This window comes from Odocoileus virginianus, chromosome 8 (genome assembly GCF_023699985.2).
Source record: "Odocoileus virginianus isolate 20LAN1187 ecotype Illinois chromosome 8, Ovbor_1.2, whole genome shotgun sequence".
In the NCBI taxonomy this organism is placed as follows: Eukaryota; Metazoa; Chordata; class Mammalia; order Artiodactyla; family Cervidae; genus Odocoileus; species Odocoileus virginianus.
Genome location: NC_069681.1, coordinates 58,575,190 through 58,596,811, shown reverse-complemented (window position 1 = coordinate 58,596,811; position 21,622 = coordinate 58,575,190). Strand labels below are relative to the sequence as shown.

The following is a 21,622-nucleotide window of genomic DNA, read 5'->3' as shown; positions in this document are numbered from 1 at the left end:
GGCAGGAGGAAAAGGGGACGACAGAGGATGAGATGGTTGGATGGCATCACTGACTCAATGGACATGAGTTTGAGCAAGCTCTGGGAATTGGCGATGGACAGGGAAGCCTGGCGTGCTGCAGTCCATGGGGTCACAAAGAGTCGGACATGACTGAGTGACTGAACTGAACGGATACTTATTTTACATACCTTTTTATTCTGTCTACTCCTTGAGAAATCATATTGATTATATTCCCTTGTACACAGTAAAAAGTAATATTTACTGATGAAGATGACGGTAATGAGTGCAGATCTCTGCTTGAAATGATCACAGTGGTTCTCAGCTTGCAATTTAATGATAGAAGTATCTACGTCACGTTTTATTTTAAAAATTACATTCTGAGTTATATTCTAATATTAACATTCATGAGGCAAAAGTCACAATCATTAAATTTCTGTTACTCTATAAAATATCAGTTAGTTATATATATTTTAGGTTTGTATAAGGCCATAGAATAACATGGAAGGAAAACATTCTTAATTTTTTGGTTACTTTTTAAGCTAAATTACATTTAATAGGATTTTCTTTTCTTTCAGTAAAATATTTTAAATACAACAACATACATGTCACTTCTACAATATGAGTTTCTGCTTGGAAACTGAAGAGGACGAATTCACTCACTTAAAATACCATTTAAAATTAATGTTTGTTGAGATTATCAAAATATTAACTAGGGTTTCACCTTTCTAAAGAATCATGACTAAAACTACTTTCCTTATTAATAAAAAGAACAAGAATAGAGATTTACAATTGTCTTGTGTTCACAGGACCTCAGAGCACACAAGGCTTTTGTGATTAAGATAATTCATAAAATTTTCTATTAATAAGTGGAATTTTACACTGTGCCTCCACTAACATTATGTAACTCTCCAGAGTTGGCCAAGACTTCTGAACTCCAGGAGTCTTCTGAGATTTCATAGACCACTGTTTCCCTCTGCATTTCCATTTTGTCAATTCATTACAACTGCTCAAAACCCAAGCTAACCAGCTCCAACTGATTTATTCAAAATTGAATCTACTTTAAGAAGAGATGATTTCAATGAGAGCTGTGTTACTATACCATATACTTCTGGTCAGCGCTATTATCAAAAAACTGACCAAGAACATTTAACAACTATTGCAGTAAGCATTCCTTACAGGTACCATTTATTTCAAAACAAGTTTTTTAGTTTGCTCCAAAGTTAAAATAATTAACTAGCTAAGCATTATTATTCTGCTGGTCTAAAAATCATTGTATCCTTTATTTTCCTATTCACTGTTATGGCCTTTTCACATTTCTAAATCCCAGCTTGATCTAATGAATACTCTAGAATGATGTAAAGCAGATAGGAATGTATGTGTATATATTTATTGCACACTTGCACATCAAATCAATGTACATAGTATAATATGTGGTCCTTTTGTGAAGCCTAGAACTCAGAGGATTGCTTTCCCCCCCTCCTTTTGGCCTATTCTGAGTAACTGCAGTGCTTTCTTAGGGACATGACAGGGCAAAGCTATTTTTTGTTGGCTTTGGGCTGTATTTGTGCACTAAATCTTTATTCTAAAAAAATAAATGGAAACTTTTCTTTAAAAAAAAAGAAGAGATGATTTAAAACACTTAAAAGTAAAGTGAATTGGTGGTCGGCCCATATGGTGAATAATGAGATCGTCAAACTCCTTTTCCTTTGGAAGGCACAAAGAAGATGACTTTAGACATTAATCAATGGCATTTTAATCCACTTTTCTTATTTCACTTACTTGGTCTTTCTGCTCTGTGTTTTCTGGTTTGCCAACTGGGTAGAATTGAATCTTGCAAGAAACAGATAACAGACCTGCTATAACGATTTTAAGTACCACTGAATCATGATCCTCAACTTAATATCAAGTGTTCAGATCTAATAAACACTTCAGAAATGGAAGAAAATCTACTTTGAACTTAATAGTTCTGTTTTTGTATCAACGAAGCTCTGCATAGTTAGTTGATATGGAAATGACTTACATTTACAAGAAAGGGGTTACTTTTTGCTAGTTTCAAAGTAAAAAGATTAAAGAAGTTGGCACATGGGACTTCCCTGGCGGTCCAGTGGTTAAGGCTGTGTGTTTCCACTGCAGGGGGCACAATTTCGATACCTGGTCAGAGAACTAAGATACCACATGCTGCATGGCATAGCCCCAAAGTACAAACAACAACAACAAAAAACCCTAAAAAAATTTGGCACGTGAGAGTATCACAGCATGTTTATAACCAAAGCTGCTGTTGACCTCAGGTATGCGCGTGTCCTCATGGACTCTTTAGGCATGAAACACGCACAAATGTTTGATATTATTTTCTTTGAATATAATAATAAGGAAAAACAGATTTTTAATTGGTAGAAACTTGTGACACTGATGTTTGGATGACTTCTAAAACTTACAATGCTCTAACACAGGGGTCCCCCACTTCCTGGCCATGAAGTGGTACCAGGCCACACAGCAGGAGGTGAGTGGTGGGCAAGACAGCAAAGCTTCATCTGTATTTACAGCCGCTCCCCATCACTTGCATTATGCCTGAGCTCTGCCTCCTGCCAAATGAATGGTAGTACAATAAATGTAACGCCCTGAATTACCCTGAAAACACTCCTTCTCTGTCCCCTGTCCATGGAAAAGCTGTCTTCCACGAAACTGGTCCCTGGTGCCAAAGAGACCGTGGGGACTGCGGCTCTAAGGGTATGCATTCTGAACATCATCTACCCTGACTTCCTTAACCAAAAGCTGCCACACCACCTCCTCAGCACTAAGCGTCAGCTGGCCCTGAGGCCAAGCAGAGATCAGAGAGGCGCGGATGGCTCATTTTAATCCATGCAAGTTCATCTGCTAAAAATAGAGCTCTTCCTCCATGTCCGCCCCATTCACACTGTCAATTAAATAAGATGTCAAGGATCAAAGTGACTCTTCAGTATCATTAGTCATTTTTCTCCTTCAGCCACTCCAAATCCTGAAAACCATTCCCTCCCACGGCCTCTCACATCCAACCACTGTGGACATAAACATAAAATATGAAGAGACATCACACTTAGGACCCAACAGTTGCCCTCTCATACTCTTGCTTCAAAATTGAGTTACATTATTTACAGCTTTTCCCTGATGCTATTTTTATTTAAGAAATCCCACACACACATAGACTGATCACTTATTTGATTATCTCAAAAGATGAAAAAACTTAATATTCACAGTACTTCTTTCAGATCATTAAAGAAAGTAAAATATCACAGAGGGAGTTGACTCTTCATTTTCCCCCTATTTTGTTTCCCTCTTCCATAGTGTCCTAATGTACTGAAGTTTTAACGCTTTTACTTGGTCTGTATCAATGAGTGACCACCAATGAGGGTTTGCTCTTTAAAAAGTACACATATAAAACTCTACAGTTTATCTTCACTCAACATTACATGTGATATTTATTTATATTCTTAATTTTTCTAAAGTCACTCTAGGTATCTCTTCTCCCAAACACAAGAAGGACGCAGCATGCTACAACTACCCCAGGGGTCATTCCCACCTTCCCCAGGTTCTTTTTCATTACAGGACATCTTTCTTCCTTTGGTGTTAGTTCTAGAAGGTGTTGTAGGTCTTGATGTGCTGTGCATGCTCAGTCCCTTCAGCCGTATCTGACTCTTTGTGACCCTACGGACTGTAGCCAACTAGGCTCCTACATCCATGCGATTTCCCAGGCAAGAATCCTGGAGTCTGTTGCCATTTCCCTCTCAAGGGAATCTTTACAACCCAAGAATTCAGCCCAAGTCTTCTGCATCTCCGGCATTGCCCGTGGATTCTTTACCACCGAGTCACTGGGCAAGCCAAGTTCTTTTTTATTGTAGCCCAGTATTCTGCTTCATGTGTTACTGTCAAGAGTTAAAGCTTATCTCTTCATGCAGGTATTTATTTTTTTTTAAATCATTTCTAAGCTCAGCTTTCATTTCAGGTTCTTTTCTTTCAAAGAACTATCTTATCAGCAAATTTGTGTGGGTGGTAAACTTAGTCAATATATGTATAATTTTTTATTTTTATTTTTAATCTTACTGTCAGTTGAACTGACTTTTGTTGGGAACAGAATTCTAGGATCCCTCACTGTCCTTTGAAGAGACTACGGCATGTCTTTCTGGTATTTGTTGCTGTTGACAGCCTCTGTCATCCTTTAATTCCTTTGTAGAAAAGCTTTCGAGATTTTCTTTATGACTCATGCTTGACAATTTCACCGCTCTGTGTCCAGAGGTGGACTTATTTTTACTGACTTTTCTATAACCCAAGATTCATGTTATCCTTTAACTCTCCAAAATTCTCAAGCCATTCCTCTGAATATCATTTCTCTGAATATATTCTATTTAGACCTATTTTATAAAAGTTCTTTTAGATAGATGTTGGAACACTTCAGTTTATGCCCTTAACTTTTCCTTCATGTTTTGGGCCCCCCCCTAAAATATATATATATATTTTTTTAACATTGCCTTGTTTTGGGGGTAAAATTCTCAGTAAGATCTCTCAATTCATATATTCTTCCACTAAAGAACTTTCTCAACATAGGCAAAATAAGAATCTTTAGATAGATTTATTTATTTATTTATAAATAGATATATTTTTTTCCTTCTTCCTTAACAACCATCAGGGCAATGAATTCTGTCCATCAGATACCCATTCACATTGGCTTCCTAACTTTTCTCCTTTTATTCAGTCCTTCATCCACAGACTTAAATATTACCATGTCACTCGCATCTATTTACATGCTTGTCTCCCTAGAGTGTTCGGTAAATACAGACTTCTCAGTTTGGCCTACAAGGCCTGGGATAACTAGATCCAGAGATAACCCTAGAACCCCATTTCATTTCTGATAAATACCCCACAAGTGAACCATACCAACCTATCTACTTGGATAATGTCTCTATCTACTAGGATCTACTATGGTCTGACATATTTCTAGGACATTGCGCCTTTTGTTTTTTAATTGCTTTTCCTTCCTCATTTATGTGGATGATGTAAGTAACACTTTCCTCTGAGAAACACCCTTCTCCTGAAGTTACAATCACTCCCTTTCAACCTCTAAGCTTTGCATTCCTTTATAATCTATCTCTGTGGGTCTACACTTATCTGTATTGCAGCACTCATCTCACTATAGTCTTGTCTCCTTTATCCATTCAATGATGAGCTTCTTGTGGGTATTGTCAGTGCATTGAACATGGGGCTGAATCATAACTGTGCCCTAATCAAATGAGTAAGTGAATGAAAAGGAGTACATTGAATAATCCCTAGGTGACATAAAAGGTTAAAAAAATAAGAATTTTTTTTAAAATTAACCTGGCAGTTCCAATTTTATTTAATTTTGGTAAAAGAATAAGAATATAAGAAGAAAATAAACAGTGTTAAAATCATCATATTCATTTAATAATAAGTGTGAAGACATTTTTCCCCCATTGAAATGTTGCACCATAGGGAGTACAATTCAAGAAGTTTATATAACAAGTCAACTTGTTTCATCTAGTTTATAAAGTAGAACAGTTTCTAGGTGGCAAAATTTTAAAAGTATGAATATATATGTGTATATATATGTATGTCTCATGTGTTTATATTTATATATACATGCTTAAATGGTTCAGTGAGTAAAGAATCTGCCTGCAATGCAGGAGACGCGGGTTTCATCCCTAGGTCGGGAAGATCCCCTAGAGTAGGAAATGGCAACCCACTCCAGTGATTTTGCCTGGAAAATCCCATGGATAGAGGAGCCTGGCGGGCTACAGCCCACATGGTCGCAAAGAGTCAGACACGACTGAGAACAAGCACAGTTCAGTTCAGTTCAGCCGCTCAGTCGTGTCCGACTCTTTGCGACCCCATGAACCGCAGCATGCCAGGCCTCCCTGTCCATCACTAACTCCCGGAGTCCACCCAAACTCATGTCCATCAAGTCGGTGATGCCATCCAACCATCTCATCCTCTATTGTCCCCTTCTCCTCCTGCCCCCAATCCCTCCCAGCATCAGGGTCTTTTCCAATGAGTCAGCTCTTTGCAGCGGTTGGCCAAAGTTTTGGAGTTTCAGCTTTAACATCATTCCTTCCGATCACAACACATGCTTAAATAAGGAACAGCATCAACCTCTTCTTTGAGTGTATTCTAACGTGCCCAGATACAAGGTGGCCACTGCATTCTGTACCTTACAAACACATAAGCATCTCTAAATAAACCACAAATGGGCTGAATAGTAATAATATGGCCAGTATTCCTTATACGGTCTCTGGAATGAGGTATGAAATAATGTTAACAAGAAGAGTCTAAGTGTGCTGGCTTACTCCTGCTGATTAACCATAATTCTGTTCTTTGTTTACCATTATTAAAAATACAGAGCACAACACTGAAAGACAGTTATAAACCATTTGGTGGCTTGTAAACTGCAAACGTTTTAACTTTCCACTTAGACCATGCAAAATTACACAGTTAAAAGTTGTTTAAGTTATAGTTGAAAGGGGTTTACTTGTTAAGTGTGAGGGACTTACCATGGTGATTACTGCAAAAAAAAAAAAAAAAAAAAGGTCACAATTTGCCAAGGAAGGAAATAAAAGGGCCTGTTAATATGCTGTCCTACTTGCAAGGTAGATAATGAAAATAATTGGAGGCTAATGGCACCTTGATTATTGTAGATCACACCAACCAATGGATACAAGGATGCCAGGAAGCAGGGGTTTGCCAGTTAGTGCCCACTTGTTAGATAAGAGGCAGGTCATGTTTCGTGACAACCATCACTTTGAGAGTAGGTTGGAAAATACCTACTACCACATATCATGATATCAATCCATTTTGGAAATCATACAACATATTTTACTCTCTGATAAACTTCATAAAATAAGAAGAAAGGGATAAAAACATAGAAAAGTAGCGGATGAGATTCAAGAGAAACTGACACAAAAACTGGAAAACGTCCGATCTTACTATGAAGCTATTTTCTGTAACCAAACACACATTTTCTGGAATTTATTTTCCAACTCTGAAGAAGGCATTTCTGAACATCTGCTATATAAGCTAGGATAATTTTAAAGCTGTAATGTTGTAATGATTATTAGCTATTGGCTAGTACTCAGAATTTTATTGAACTCATTAATCTAAGAAAAATAAATACAATTATAACGGTACTAATAAACGCTGGCTATGTTTTTATTTGGTGGTTTTCCCTTGTGATTTTCAGAAAATAACCACTACCATGACAAGGCAAGCCTGAACAGGCACGTCTGTGCTGTGTATGCCTGTCTAACCAATTCCCTGCTCAAGAGAGCTCTAGGCAGGGACCAGATATGTGGGAAAAGGACACAGATGTCAATCTCTGAAACTCAGTCAACCACACTTTGACAAAATTTCCCTACACCTAAGAAATGTTAACCTATAGCTTGAAGCTGTTGTTGCAAAATACTGCAAGATGCCAGAGAAAATGGAAATACATAATATGGTACCATAACATCAATACTTAGCCACATGGAATTACCTCATGCAATTCATATACACACACACACACACGCATATGAATTTAAATATAGATGATTTCTTATGTAACATTTTAAACCTTGACAAAAATAAAATGATTTAAACTTTCAATGTACCTGATTTGAAAAAATATGAAACTGCGTTATTCAGTATTGACAAATTCTCGACATAACTAAGGCATACTTTTTAAATGACCGAAGCCCAAGAATGGCAAAAGTATTAAAAAGTTTTGATTTTGTTCAAGGCTTTGTCACTAGTAAGCTGTGACCTTATTAAGAAATAGAGAAAGGTATGAGTCTTGGTTTTCTTATCTATAAAAGACAGGCAATAATATTTATACACTGCCTATACTGTAAGACTTAAAGATGATGTATGTAAAGTGCAAAGAACATATAAGCATTCAATAAAGGTTAATTATTGAAATGATTTTTAATAAATATATTTGTAAGATTTATTACCTACTTTGCCACCTACTTCAGACAGACCATAATTTAGCCTTTCCTTCATTACTAATGGTCATTATTTCAAAAGCAATTATTATGCTGTAATAAAGTATTACCTCCAAGGACTAAAGAGCTGTGTAAGCCTATTTACTCCAATCCCAACAGACCTAGCTGTGATTTTTCAAGTTCCTACTTTAATAATAATTTTGACACCTCCTTTCTTAGGTGCCACTCTTTTGACCTTAGTCTACCTACAGAGAAAGGGAAATTCCTAATTTGGACAGGGGGCGGGGGCTTGGAGGTGAGAATCCCAGAGGGTTTCAAGCATTTGTAAATGGGTACTGCAACATTAGGAATTTCTTTTCCTAAGGAAAACTACAGGAAGTAAAATGCTACATAATTTTTGTGGCTATTAGGAATACATAAAAATCTACTGAGATAACATTTCAGGGGACATGAGTTATAAAAATAAAAATTGAGAATAACCCTCTCCTATACTTTTCTTTTGCCGTTTTCTTTCACTACTTCCTCTCGAGGCACAGCAGGATATTCACAAAGGATGTAAGAAGTACATCTAAAGTAAGAGTTAAAAGGCTTTCTCTTTCAGAAAAGGAGAAATCAGGTCCTCTCTTATAAGTAATTCATAGTATATATCATGTATGCAATGCATGTTTTACATCCTATGCTGTTTGTGTGTGCGTGCATGTGTGTGCACCTCCCAGCCTATGATTCAGTAAAGCTCCACCATTGTTCACCCTTTTCCTATCTGGAATATGTCTGCCTCCTCCAAGAAGCAAAGCCTTATGTTTCTTAACTTGCACCTCAAATGCTACACACTCTACTTTCATTGTAACATATGACTTCCTCCAGGCTCAAATTCATGTTATTTGGGGGGTTAAACCCTAGGTCTCTAGAAGGTTTCCTGTTTTAATAGGCTCTGTATTTACAGAGGACTAATTGAAAACATCCATGCCTGACAAAGGTCAGGTGACAAAGGTCACACCAGAGATGATTAGGGAGCCCTGGGCTTTAGCACAGATGAGACAAAAATGAAATCATGAAACTGACAACTCCTAAACGCAGATTTGAAGCAATTCAGCAGAGCTGTTTTAGATTTGTGTGTGGGTTTGCTTAATATACCTTTAAGATTAGAGATTGGTGGAAGGAAACGAAATCTTTGTTTTATGGCTGCAACAAATGGGCCCACCACAATAAAAATGTCATTTATTCTTTCTCACAAAGAGACCTTTGCGGCATAGTGCAAATAAAAGCAGCATTTTTCCTTCTACTTAAGGTTTGTTAGGTGAAATTTATGTTTTTAAAATGCACTGCAAACACCAAAAACTGATTGTACTCTTATCAGCTTTTAAATCAAAACAGCTTGCTATCTGGTAAGGACAGGAGAACTGGTCGATTTATTTCATAAAACTTTATGTACAAAGAGACAGTGTCTATGAACTTAATGGAGAGAATATAGAGTCTGGAGGGGTAATTTTTATTAGAATTTATAGTGGGATTATCCATACTCCACAGTTTTCAGATTTTATTGAGATTTTATGGTACTGTGATGCTGACACAGTCAACTGCAGTGGGACAGGAGGTATAATTTGTTTCACCCTGACTGGGAAGTGAAATCGGCATTACTATTATACAAGAAACCTCACAGACTCTATTAATTGCCCAGATCCAATCAAAGCTGTTATTTCTCCTAGTTTCACAGGTAAAATATTTTACCTGGGCATAAAAGAATAATAAGAACTGGCAGTAACTCTCAGGCAACGGTATCTTTTCATTAAGACTGTTCAGAAGCCATAAGAATATTTCTCACTCACTGGGAGTTCAACTCCAGAAACTATTCAAATCTAAATCACATCAAGCATCCGTAATGTACCACCAAATATTATTCTTCAGTATTAAGTCCAGTGAAAAAAAAAAAAAAAAAACTTGGGAAATAGCAGAAACAGTATACTCAGAAGCACCAGGGAATTACAGATGGCCCACTGACATAAAAGAAGAACAGCTCTGGGAAAGATACTCATTCATTCTGCAAACATTTATTGTTCACTGTGTGCCAGACAATGGATCAGGCATAAGGCTATGATATAGATATTATTGTAATTTTATATTATATATATAATGTACTTGAGCCAAATATATTGAGTAAAGAGAATATATTTTGGATATATATGTATATCTATGGGCTTCCCAGGTGGTGCTAGTGGTAAGGAACCCGACAGCCACTGCAGGAGACACAGAGGAGTTGGGAGACTTGGGCTGGATCCCTGGGTTGGGCAGATCCCCTGGAGAAGGGCATGGCAACCCACTCCACTATTCCTGCCTGGAGAATCCCACGGGCAGAGGAGCCTGACGGGCTACAGCCCATAGGGGGTTGCAAAAAGTTGGACACAACTGAAGCAACTGAAGTATGCACATGCATGTGTATCTGTGTATGTATATATATGACATAAATTGTATTACCATTCGGTATGTGCCTTTCTAGAAAAGAAGGCATCTCAACCAGGTCTTATGATGGAGAAAGAAATGGCCATCCAGGAAAAGGGTGCAACATGGCTAGAGGGAGAATTGTCATCACAGAGAGGTAGAAAAGATGGCTGAGACGTGACACGTATTTAGTGGAAAGGCAACAGCCTGGTGGGGAGGGGTGGGTGGGAGGAGTCAGGCTCTGGGGATGTGAGGAACCCATGTCGTTGCTTTCTCTACTTCACCACACAAGGGGAGGTTGCTTTTATGGGTAGGGTTTAGGACTAGAGACCAGCCCTGGCCACAGCCTTCTAATGGAGCATCTCATATAGAACACTGCACCTACATGAATGAATTCATTAGTTCATTCATCTCTTCAGTCAGTAAGTATTTACTGAACATGTACTAGTGTCAGGCCCAATGCACTGTGTTGAGAAAATCATAGCTAATGAGGCCAGGTGGATCTGCGGAGATGCCAGCCTATTTTATTCTATGAGTAAGTATTTATAATAATACATGCCACATTATGCTTCCCTGGTGGCTTAGCAGTAAAGAATCTGCCTGCCAAGCAGGAGCCATGGGTTTGATCCCTCATTTGGGAAGATCCCCTGGAGGAGAGCATGGCAACCCACTCCAGTTCCTGCCTGGAAAATCCCATGGACAGAGAAGCCTAGTGGGCTACAGTCCACGGGATCGCAGAGTCAGACACGACTGAAGTGACGCAGCGCACGTGTACGTGTCACATTATAGGAGCAACTACAGTTTTTGTCAACAGAGAAGTTTATTCTTATCATAGGTCACCCAAGTCTCACTAGGTCTTTCTCTCACTGAGAAAGTGAGAAGCGCATACACCATGGGAATATCTTGCAATTCTTCTGTTGCTATTGAGCTTTTCCTAAGTCCCTAGCTATCAATAAGGCAGTTCTCTGATGAATTCTCTAAGGGCTACTCCCACTTAGCAGTTTTACCAAATTCTCCTATTTTCTGTCTTCCTATAGTCCTGCTGTCTCACTTTTTATTTTTTCTCTGTGACAGTGAATAAAACTTCATAGTTCACAAGCTGTCATATACTTGCTTCCACTAATTCAACAAACATTACCCATAGTTACAAAGAAACTAATCATAGATATGTAGAAAGTAGCATTTTATTTCTACTAAACAGAAGTCACATACATATGTACAGAATGGAAAGTAGGACAAGAGGGTAGAAGTGATGTTTCTTAAAGTAGATAAGCTAGGTTTCAAATTCATGTCCAAGTTTTACTTTAAAAGGGCATATTCACTGCACTCCCTGACAGCCCTCAACTAGTTCGTTAAATCTGAGAGCAATGACAGAATAAATTAGTAGACTACATGAAAGTTTCTCCAACAACTCTTTCAGTTCACATTATTTTAAAACTCCACCACTAGATGGCAATACAAAGGCTATCATTTTCAATATAGGTTTCTTAGTTCCATAATAAATACAGCACTTATGAGATAGGTGATTTGGTTAGATATAGGAGATAAAGAAGAATCAAGATTCAAGAAAAGGTAGAATAGTGAAACATGGAGGGAGAGAGAGAAATATATCTAGGAGAAAAAAAAAAGATAAAAAGGGAAGGGAATTGGAAGAGTGAGAAGGCAGAGAAAACAAACTGGAATCAAGACGGGTATTTGAGCAGGAGATGGAGAAGAACTCCATGTAGTCTCACTCAAACGTTCTAAATAGAAACTATAGGAAGAAATAAATATTTCAATATGACTCAGTACACAGATACTATACAGACACACACCGTACTGCATTTGAGGCAAGTAAGTCAGGTATTAAACAAAAGTTACATGATGTAACACTTCTGTGGGTGATACTCTCATATTTCTTAATCAAATCTATCCTATTTAATTCCTTTAAAATGTTGATGATGAGCTAGTATACTGATATCAAGATTCACCAAAAGGAAAATGACTCACAGTATGAATAATATTATTTTAGTGTGTTGCAAACTACAGCTGACTTTTAAGAGAAGTTGTTTTAAAAATCACCACACTGAAATTCCTGGCCATATAATTGGTCCATAAAACATTTGTTGAAAAAATTAACTAATTACAGAAGAAAAATGAAGGTGAAGCCGCCTGGTCGTGAAAAACACATATACAATTGGCCAATGATCAAAGTTGCATTTCCCCCACATAAAGGGAGCTGGAGGGAAGATCGAGTATGTGATTACCACTCTGTAAATTGGTAGCTCTTCTTTTATTTATTAGATAGACAAATATCAATCTGTTCTTTTCTAAAGAACCCAAAGTGGAAGAACAACAGTTAATCAAACTCTCCATTAACAATGGAAAACAGGCAGAGAGAAGGGGCTGAGAAAATAGTAACAGAGCTTGGAGTAGAAAAAGAATTATTGCTGATGGAGTAAAAAAAATTGGAAACAGAAACCACAGCCAGAGAGTTGTAAATAATTAAAAAGCCAATTTAAAACAGTGCTGGCAATGATTCTAAGACCAAGTTTCCCTTTTGGATCTTACATTCTTTCTTCTTTCATTTGTTCCTTCCAGGTCTTAAGAGTCACTGGGTAAAATGTCCAATTGCAAAAAAGTATCTATATCTATATAGCTATATCTAGATATATAAAGATACCGATACAGCTCTGTAGTTATCTATATACATATAGATATATCTGTCCAATACTCAAATGGTTCTTGCAATGAGTATATATATCCAAACATCATCAAAAAAAGTCCTATAAATATCTGCAATCTAATATGTAAAATAAGAATTTCCTTGTAGCATAACAGCACCTGTACTATTTGAAATTAGAAGCTTTACATATAGGTAGAACATTACTTCAGGAGAGAAAAAATTTGTTCCCCAAAATGAAACTACAGAGGAAAGGAAAGATTTATTTCCAGACTCAACATGTGCAACGTGTTAAATATAATCGGAGAAAATATTTAAGGTGTGGTAAAAAATGAATATAGAGACTTTCTTAGAGTTAAATACTAGTAATACATCACATTTAAGCATCTATCTACTTAAATGTAAATTAGACTGTCTTGTCTTAGAAGGAACCTGACCTAACAAATTATAACAGAACGAACACAAAGCCCACTCTGGTAGCTCCTTGCTTTAGCTACTGTGTCTTTTGAATGGATTTTCTCCTGTCTATATCTTGCTTTCCTTACACAGTATCTACCTCTGAGTGGAGTATCACCTCTCCCCTCTGCTGGTCATATTTTTTCCTCTTCTTTTCCAGTTTGTACTTCTATTTACTATTTAAATGTGTGTGGGAAAAGCCAAACTCACATCTTGACATTTTACAGTTTACAAGGACCTTACACAGAGTTTTTTCTTTTCTGCTAATAATTTCTTAGAACAATACATATAATTTCTGTCAACTCTCTTCAGCCAATTGTCAAATTTTAGACCAAACCCAATCTATGCCCTGGTGGCTCAGACAGTAAAAGAATCTGCCTGCATTGCAGGAGACCCAGGTTCAATCCCTGGGTCGGGAAGATCCCCTGGAGAAGGGGATGGCAACCCACTCCAGTATTCTTGCCGGAAAAATCTCACAGACAGAAGAGTCTGGTGGGCTACAGCCCATGGGGTCACAGAGAGTCGGACATGACTGAGCAACTAACAATCTATGCCAGATGAAACAGAGACATCAATAAACTATAGATATTTCAGATAAACAAGCGCATAAGAAGTCATTTTTGTGGATGGAATCCATTCAACTTCCTATGTGTGCCCAGAAGTGAAAAAAAAATACAGACAGGTTTCTACTCCTTGTTAAAATCAGGTTAAAAACAAATGACCAATGTATCTGTATAAAATATTCTGTCCTCTAACTTAAAATTCAGTTTTTCATAACTATTAGCTGCTTTTCTCACTATTTAACAAGTTACTGTCCATTTTATAATGACAGTAGTGAAACACTCACATCCTTTCAAAGTCTAAAATTAAGAAAAATAAGCCAAAGTGAGCAACCATCCAGTCCTGCTTCCCAAAAAGCAACATTGAAAATTAACAGTAAAAAATTAAGTAATTAGAAGGTTTGTCAATCAAAATCAGATAGAAAACAGGAGTCTATGTCTAGTAGTTATCATAATTAAACATAAGAAGAAGAACACATTTACCAAAGGAAGCTGGGGTAGTTCAATCAAGGAGTCAAGACAACCATATGCATGAGTGTATGTCAGCTGCCCAGGACTATTCTGGTTATACGGACAGATGACACTGGGATTCCACTGAATGGTGACCTAAAAGAGGACAGTCATGTGTAAGGCAGCCAGGAGAAGCGAGTCTGTGACAAAAGGAACCTAGACCTAAAATAAGACATCTTGAACATCAACAAGTGGGAAAGTCAAGAGCAGAAGAACACCGGTGAAACAAAGAGATCTGAAATGGGGAGTTTCATGGGAGTAAAACCCCGGTTGCATTCAATGGTCGGGAGCTACAGTCATAACCTCCAACCAGCGCTGCAGCAATTGCTAGGATGGCCAGATTTCCTTTCACAAGTATAAATGGCCCGGGACTAAAAATACACTGTGGCTTCTTCCTGTGGGCTGATGAGAAAAGCAACAACAGCCTGTAGGAAGAAATGGGGTGTGACTATTTCAGATGTGCCCACAGCCACAGCCCTCTGAAATTCCTGAACCAGTGCTATGGGAATAGGTATGGTTTTGAAGGATTTGCCATTTCATCTAAATATAATAGAAAAATAACATTTTTTAAAAATTAATGGAGATGATCAAAGAAATGGCATGCCCATATGGGGCTGTTGGTTTCTTCACAGCAGATACAACAGGCTCTAGTCAGATAATTTGGGGAAAAGTACTTTAAACTCAAAGCTCTTATCCTGTAAATGTCTGAAGTCAGGAATAATGCACTTATATCCAATGATAAGTTATTAGTCAAGTATGATATATTGTAATAAAAAGTCTGATGCAACAAACACATTCTGTAAAAATTCTGGTAGGCTGGACTCTTGGGATTGCATTTTCAAGAGAGAGAATGTGGCTGCATAGGAAACAGGCTGAGTTCTTTCTACTAGGCAGTTTTCCATTTTTATAGTCGCGGGAACATCTGGAGAGTCTGGGTGGCTAAGAAGACGACGACATGGGGAATGGAGAAGACAAACCAAAAGGTCTACATAAAGCAATGAAGGACAGGATAGCAGCCAGGGAAGAAAACTAGAAAACAGTGTTCCTCAGCTGGCTTTTCACTTCTGGCTGTTCCAAAGCCAACATCAATTACACCTTTGTTCAAGCCTCATTCCTTGACATCAAGGTGATATTATGTTCCTCTGGCTACATGGGGAAAGGGCCAGCTCAGGAATAGGAGGGAGAAAATAAATCCATTTCTTTTTTAGCTCTTCAGTTGGTTATGGCCTTGTCCTTTAAGTATTTTGCATTTCTAAAATGTACACATCTATAAATATTCAATTATAAAAATGTCTTTAAACAACAATTACAAATTGCTTGGGGATTATCTTTTTTTAATTATTCTGTATGTTCCAGTATGTGATGAATGAGAAATGTTTGATCTTATATTCATATTAATGCTGGTATCATTTTTACAATTCTCAGTGGAACCTACATTTTACTGAACTTTTAATCTGTTTGCTTTTCATTGTCAATCTTAGACCATTATCTGCTATTTTCTGCATTTCTTTTCCTTTACCATTATGCATCTTTTCCGAAAACCTGTGTCAATCTAATAAATTGACTTCAGAATTCAGGTTAATTACTGCAAGATGCAGGTTACTTCCACAAAATAATATAAGCAACTAATGTGTAATGAACAACTTTGCTTCTGTAATTCTTCCTTCTCTAAAATTACCCATTTTCAACTATCTACTGGATTATTCTTGACAGAATACAAATATGTTATACTTTCTGACTCTTTTAAATTGCTCCCTTGAGAGCATAAATTCCTCTCTAGCTATCATGCAGTTTCTCCAAAACTCTTTTAGCAAAACTTGGCCAAAGAGCCATCTAGACTTCTGGTCTACCCTGCCTCACCTCCCATCAGAACACGAACTCACTTCGGTCTGTCCCTTGTCCCCAGTCCCCCACTGACATGGTGTTGCCAATGAACCCATCCTTCCCCAAATGCTCCATGCTCAGTCCTTATTTTACTTGGCCTCTTAGAAGCTTTTGATAATCTGACAACTCCTTTCTGCAATGCTCTCTTCACTTGTATTCTCTTAAATGCCCTTTCTTTTACCTTAATAGTGGATCAAAAGGAAAGAAAGGAGAATCCTAAACATGCCTATTGAAGCAATAAACCAAGAACAATTTTGCTTGTGATTTTTTCTTTTAACCTTCTATGCTTCCTGCTGCTAATTATCTGTGAAAACTAACGAAAATCTCCTGAGAAATCTACCAAAAACTTTCCCAGGCTCAACTTAAATTCTGTTACAAGGTCAAATAACTCCTTTAGGGTCTTGTTTATAAACAACATGTCTCAGGTTCCGTGGAGAGTCTTCTAGCTCTCAGCACTGTCACTTCGGGGGGCTCAATGCTACTCTGTCTTTTGGTGTCAAGCAGAAAAATGCGTCCCTCAGGAGACCTTCTCTGACAGCATTCCTCTCATGGCTCTAGTCTACACTGTATTAACTGCACCTTCCAGAACATCATGCCATTTTCTTCATATTACATCTTATCAAGACCCAGCTGAGTTCTGTTGGTGCCCTGGGTTAGCTAATGACTTGCCATTCCTTTAGACCATATTCTGTAAATACCTGAATGGGCTGGAGTTCTCTCCTCATTAGAATACTTTTTCATACTCTTCTGTTATTAGCCAAACATACCCATGCAAAGTTCCATCCTACTACAACTCCAAATCCCCAAACACGCCCTTCTGAGCATCACAACAAAAACATTTTTTCCAACCACATATAACACTCTGCATGCAAACACTTCAGTCAAACACAGCTTTCTCCATCTACGGTTAGAACTAACCTCTCCCCCATAGGCACATCCATGGCTAGTCTATGTTTTAACGCTGTCCACAGCTATCAGTTAATTGTACAATTTTTTTGTTTGATGGCAAGATCTCCTAGTAGACTGTAAGTACTTAGATAAAAACAGCATCTGTTTTGCTCAACACTATCTCTGGTGCCAATAAAATGCCTAATCCATGAGAGATGTTCAATCAATACTTGAATGGACAAATGACTCAATTCATTTCAGATACAGACATATACATTCTTAGTCCCTTGTGTAATGTGACATAAGGTAATCTATTTCTTTACTATAGACCAGATATGTTTTAAAAACTTTAAAACTAATTAACCAGTACCATCACCCACATTTATGTGCGTTAGTTTTTATTATTAGCATTTGAAAATCCAACTCCCCTATTATATTTCCTTTTGCTCATCCATACCAGAAATATAAGTCCTATGTAAGAATAGAAATAGACCTCCTTTTATCACTCAGCCATTTCATTGCTGGCCCAGTGCCCAAGTGCATATTTGCAGCAGAAAGATGTGAGGAGTTACTGAAATGCCCTTTCCTTTATTCCTTCTGTGAGGTAGGCATGCCTCCTCCACTACACTTTTATTATCATCTAATTAATCAAACAATAAAAAAAACTTATAAAATGCTATAGCAATATTTGTAGAATACGGGGATTATAAAAACAATATAAATTAATAAACATAAAATGTATGGGATTTTCCAGATGATTTATCATCCTAAACCCTCATCCCTTATAATTTGTTGTAAACTTTGAGAAGCACTTCTTGAGAGCAGTTTATCACTTTTAAATTCAGTAAGTCTTTTTTCTTCCATCTTTCTATTTGTACAATACAGAGAAAAAAATTCTGAACATTATTGCTTCAGGTATTTGGGGGGATATAATAATGATAAATTATTATTAGTGCTAGACATGTACACATAAACTCTTTAAATTTCCAATAATCTTCAAAGATATATCATGTTTTATTTGCATTTTATACTAAAGAAAATGAAGATTAGTGAGGTTAAATAACTTTGCCCAGTCCAAAGCTGGAAGTGAGGGAACTAGGATTCTAAACTCATGCATCCTTGATCCCAAATTTCATGCTATTAATGTCCACATGATATTTAGTGTGTTTATGATTATATGTTTATTCTTGATATGCAAAAACTGCTGAATACAAACACTGTATGGAACTAACAAAAGCACTCATGTGGAGGACAAACTATAGCATGAGTCTTAATACAGTTCTTCTACAAAGATAAATTTTTCAGAAAATTAAATTTTGGCAGTAAACTTTAAATAAAAGTAATCTCTCTCATAAAATGATAATGGCAAGTAAAGGAGATATCTGTTTCCATCATTAATGCACCAAAATTGTTTTTTAAAAAAAGGTCACAAACAGTGTTAAAATCCTTATCAATCATCTCCACAATAAAAGCAACAGCTTTCATAAGTGATATTGCACAAAGATTGGATTCTATGGTATACACATATATAAAATAATGTAATATACAAGGTTATATTTTTTCTAATTGCTAATTCTAAAAATATTTAAAGCATATCTGTAAATTATAAATAAAATAAATACCTAATGTGATCTTTAATTATGTTACTGTTATTCAAATCAATTAGCTCATCTGGAATAGAAATAATAGTAATATCAAAGAAGGTTTTATATACTACTGTGGGCAGGAATCCCTTAGAAGAAACGCAGTAGCCATCATGGTCAACAGAAGAGTCCAAAATGCAGTACTTGGATGCAATCTCAAAAACGACAGAATGATCTCTGTTCGTTTCCAAGGCAAGCCATTCAATATCACGGTAATCCAAGCCTATGCCCCGACCAGTAACACTAAAGAAGCTGAAGTTGAACAGCTCTATGAAGACCTACAAGACCTTCTAGTACTAGAACTAACACCCAAAAGATGTCCTTTTCATTATAGGGGACTGGAATGCAAAAGTTGGAAGTCAGGAAACACCTAGAGTAACAGGCAAATTTGGCCTTAGAGTACAGAACGAAGCAAGGCATCACCGACTCAATGGACATGGGTTTGGGTGAACTCTGGGAGTTGGTGATGGACAGGGAGGCCTGGTGTGTTGCGGTTCATGGGGTTGCAAAAAGTCAGACACGACTGAGCGACTGAACTGAACTGAAAGAAGGTTTGACTCAAGTAAAATCTATGTAGAGATTCCCTTCTTCCTCTTTTTTTCCTAGTTCACAAAGATAGTGGTGAGACTAGTTCCTGGCCATTGTCCATAATAGCACCAAAAGTACAAAATGGTTGTCAGGTAAGCATAGTATCTGGATCTCAAGTTTGCAGTCTAAACCTCTGACTGTTGTAAGCCATGAGATTTTGCACTTGGTAAAATTGAAAAGGTGCAATCTATCATGTGCTATGAAGAAACTTACTGGAGATAAAATAGTAACTTGCAAAAGATGAATACATAATTTTGTATGCTTGCAAAAATTCTCCAAGTTCATGATCAAATATTATTCCTATGCACTGAATCTTACCTTTTACAAGAATCAAAACAACTATGTTTACTAGCATTTTACACAAAGGCAATGTTTTATGTGTTCATCCATCATATTTTAATTATGGGCTTGGCAGTAGTATGGTATTCAAAGCAAAATGTACTACAACCTAAGTCTTAGTCCATCATTATTTCTAGACTCTGAAGATGAAACAAATGCATATGAGTTGATGATTATAGGCATTTTACATTTCTATAGAAAGGTGGCTATTTTTTTAGATTTACAGAAAGGGAAATATCAACAACATTATGTTATTACAGTTCCTTTGACTTAAAAATAGAAAAAAAAAAGAACTTAGAAGAAAAATAACTTCATGAGCAGCTATCATATATAATTAATTTGATGTTATTACATAAATTCATGTAACAAAGTATCTTTCTGCTTCTAATCTCCAGAAGGAAATCTTAATACTGCATTTTGAATCATTTCTATCACAGAAGCTTCCTGCTATTTAAAACAATAACTTAGACTTCTATGAAGATAAGAAGTCTAACTATATGATGCATTTCTAGCCGAACACCTAACTTTAGAGTTACTTCAATGGCAACTTAATTTACAAATTACTCAAAAGTGAATGAACAGATACCAAGCATTAGAACTTCATCTCATTTTATATTATTGCCAGACAAATAAGTTCCAGTCTGAACAACAGAAGGAAGAAACACCTTGATACACTTTTTAAAATTTTCATAATTGTTAATCTCTAAGAGGGATTCACAACTCACAAGCAGTGATGCTGACTATAGACTCTTCTCCCTATGAAGGTAAACAATATTTTGCAAATTTACATATTTGAATTCTGACATCATATGACTTGATACATAAAAATTTGGACTGAGTAATTCTGAAACATACACCTATATGAATATGAAGTTAGTTTCTACTAAACCATGCTCGACTCACAGGAGCAGACCAGTTGTTCCTCTGTGTCATTGTGCACAGAACTTCTCAGTTGTAACTTCCTTGCATAAGTTACTTCTAGTGATAAAATAAAGCAAGCCTCGCTTGTGTCTCTTACCTTTGCCATGGCTTCTCCCATCCTCCAAAAGTGGTACTACGATAGTGTTGTTCACATTGCCAGGTGACCGCACAGCTGTGTAGACAACAGGCACCGACTGGACCACCACGGGGATGCGGTGAACGTGACTCAGTTTGTTAGACTGTAAATTCATGGGACTTGAAGGCGGAACAGGATGGATAATGTGCAAAAACTGCTGGCCTCCCACACCAGAGGCAGAGGCAACGAGGGGCCCTGGAGTTAATACTGTCGACGAAGATGATGCTGAAGATACTGATGTTATAACAGTCGGGGATGAGGCTGGACGGCTAGAGGACGATGAGGAGGTTGAAGTTGAAGAAGGTGAGGAGGCGGACGCTGTCATGGAAACTGGGGAGGATGAAACGGCTGTAGGGGATGTCCTGGCTTTGTTGATGGACAAGTCCACTGGCTCAGTTTGTGTCTGGAAGTGATCTACGGATAATGAGTCCTCCGGGGGTTCCCCTTTCACATTATTTAGCAACAGGGGAACAGCCTCCATATCGGGGTACTTGTGGACGTTTGGAGACTGTGGGGAGAAAAATGGAACATGTTTATCTCCATTAATCACACCCTTTAATAGATGTACGATGTATGACTTGAATGCTTATTAATTTTTCTCTTATTGCTGTGGAACATTAATTCACTCTCCAAGT

At 37.2% G+C, this 21,622-nt stretch overlaps 1 protein-coding gene across 9 annotated transcripts in view; it reads right to left on the bottom strand.

The window, feature by feature from the left end:
• KLF12 (KLF transcription factor 12) overlaps positions 1–21,622 on the bottom strand; it is a 708,032-nt gene that overhangs the window by 143,597 nt on the left and 542,813 nt on the right. For all 9 annotated transcript variants that reach the window (XM_070471576.1, XM_070471581.1, XM_070471579.1 and 6 more), the window contains one exon: positions 20,949–21,495. In XM_070471576.1, the coding sequence (XP_070327677.1) occupies positions 20,949–21,495 (547 nt within the window). The remainder of the gene's footprint in view (positions 1–20,948; positions 21,496–21,622) is intronic.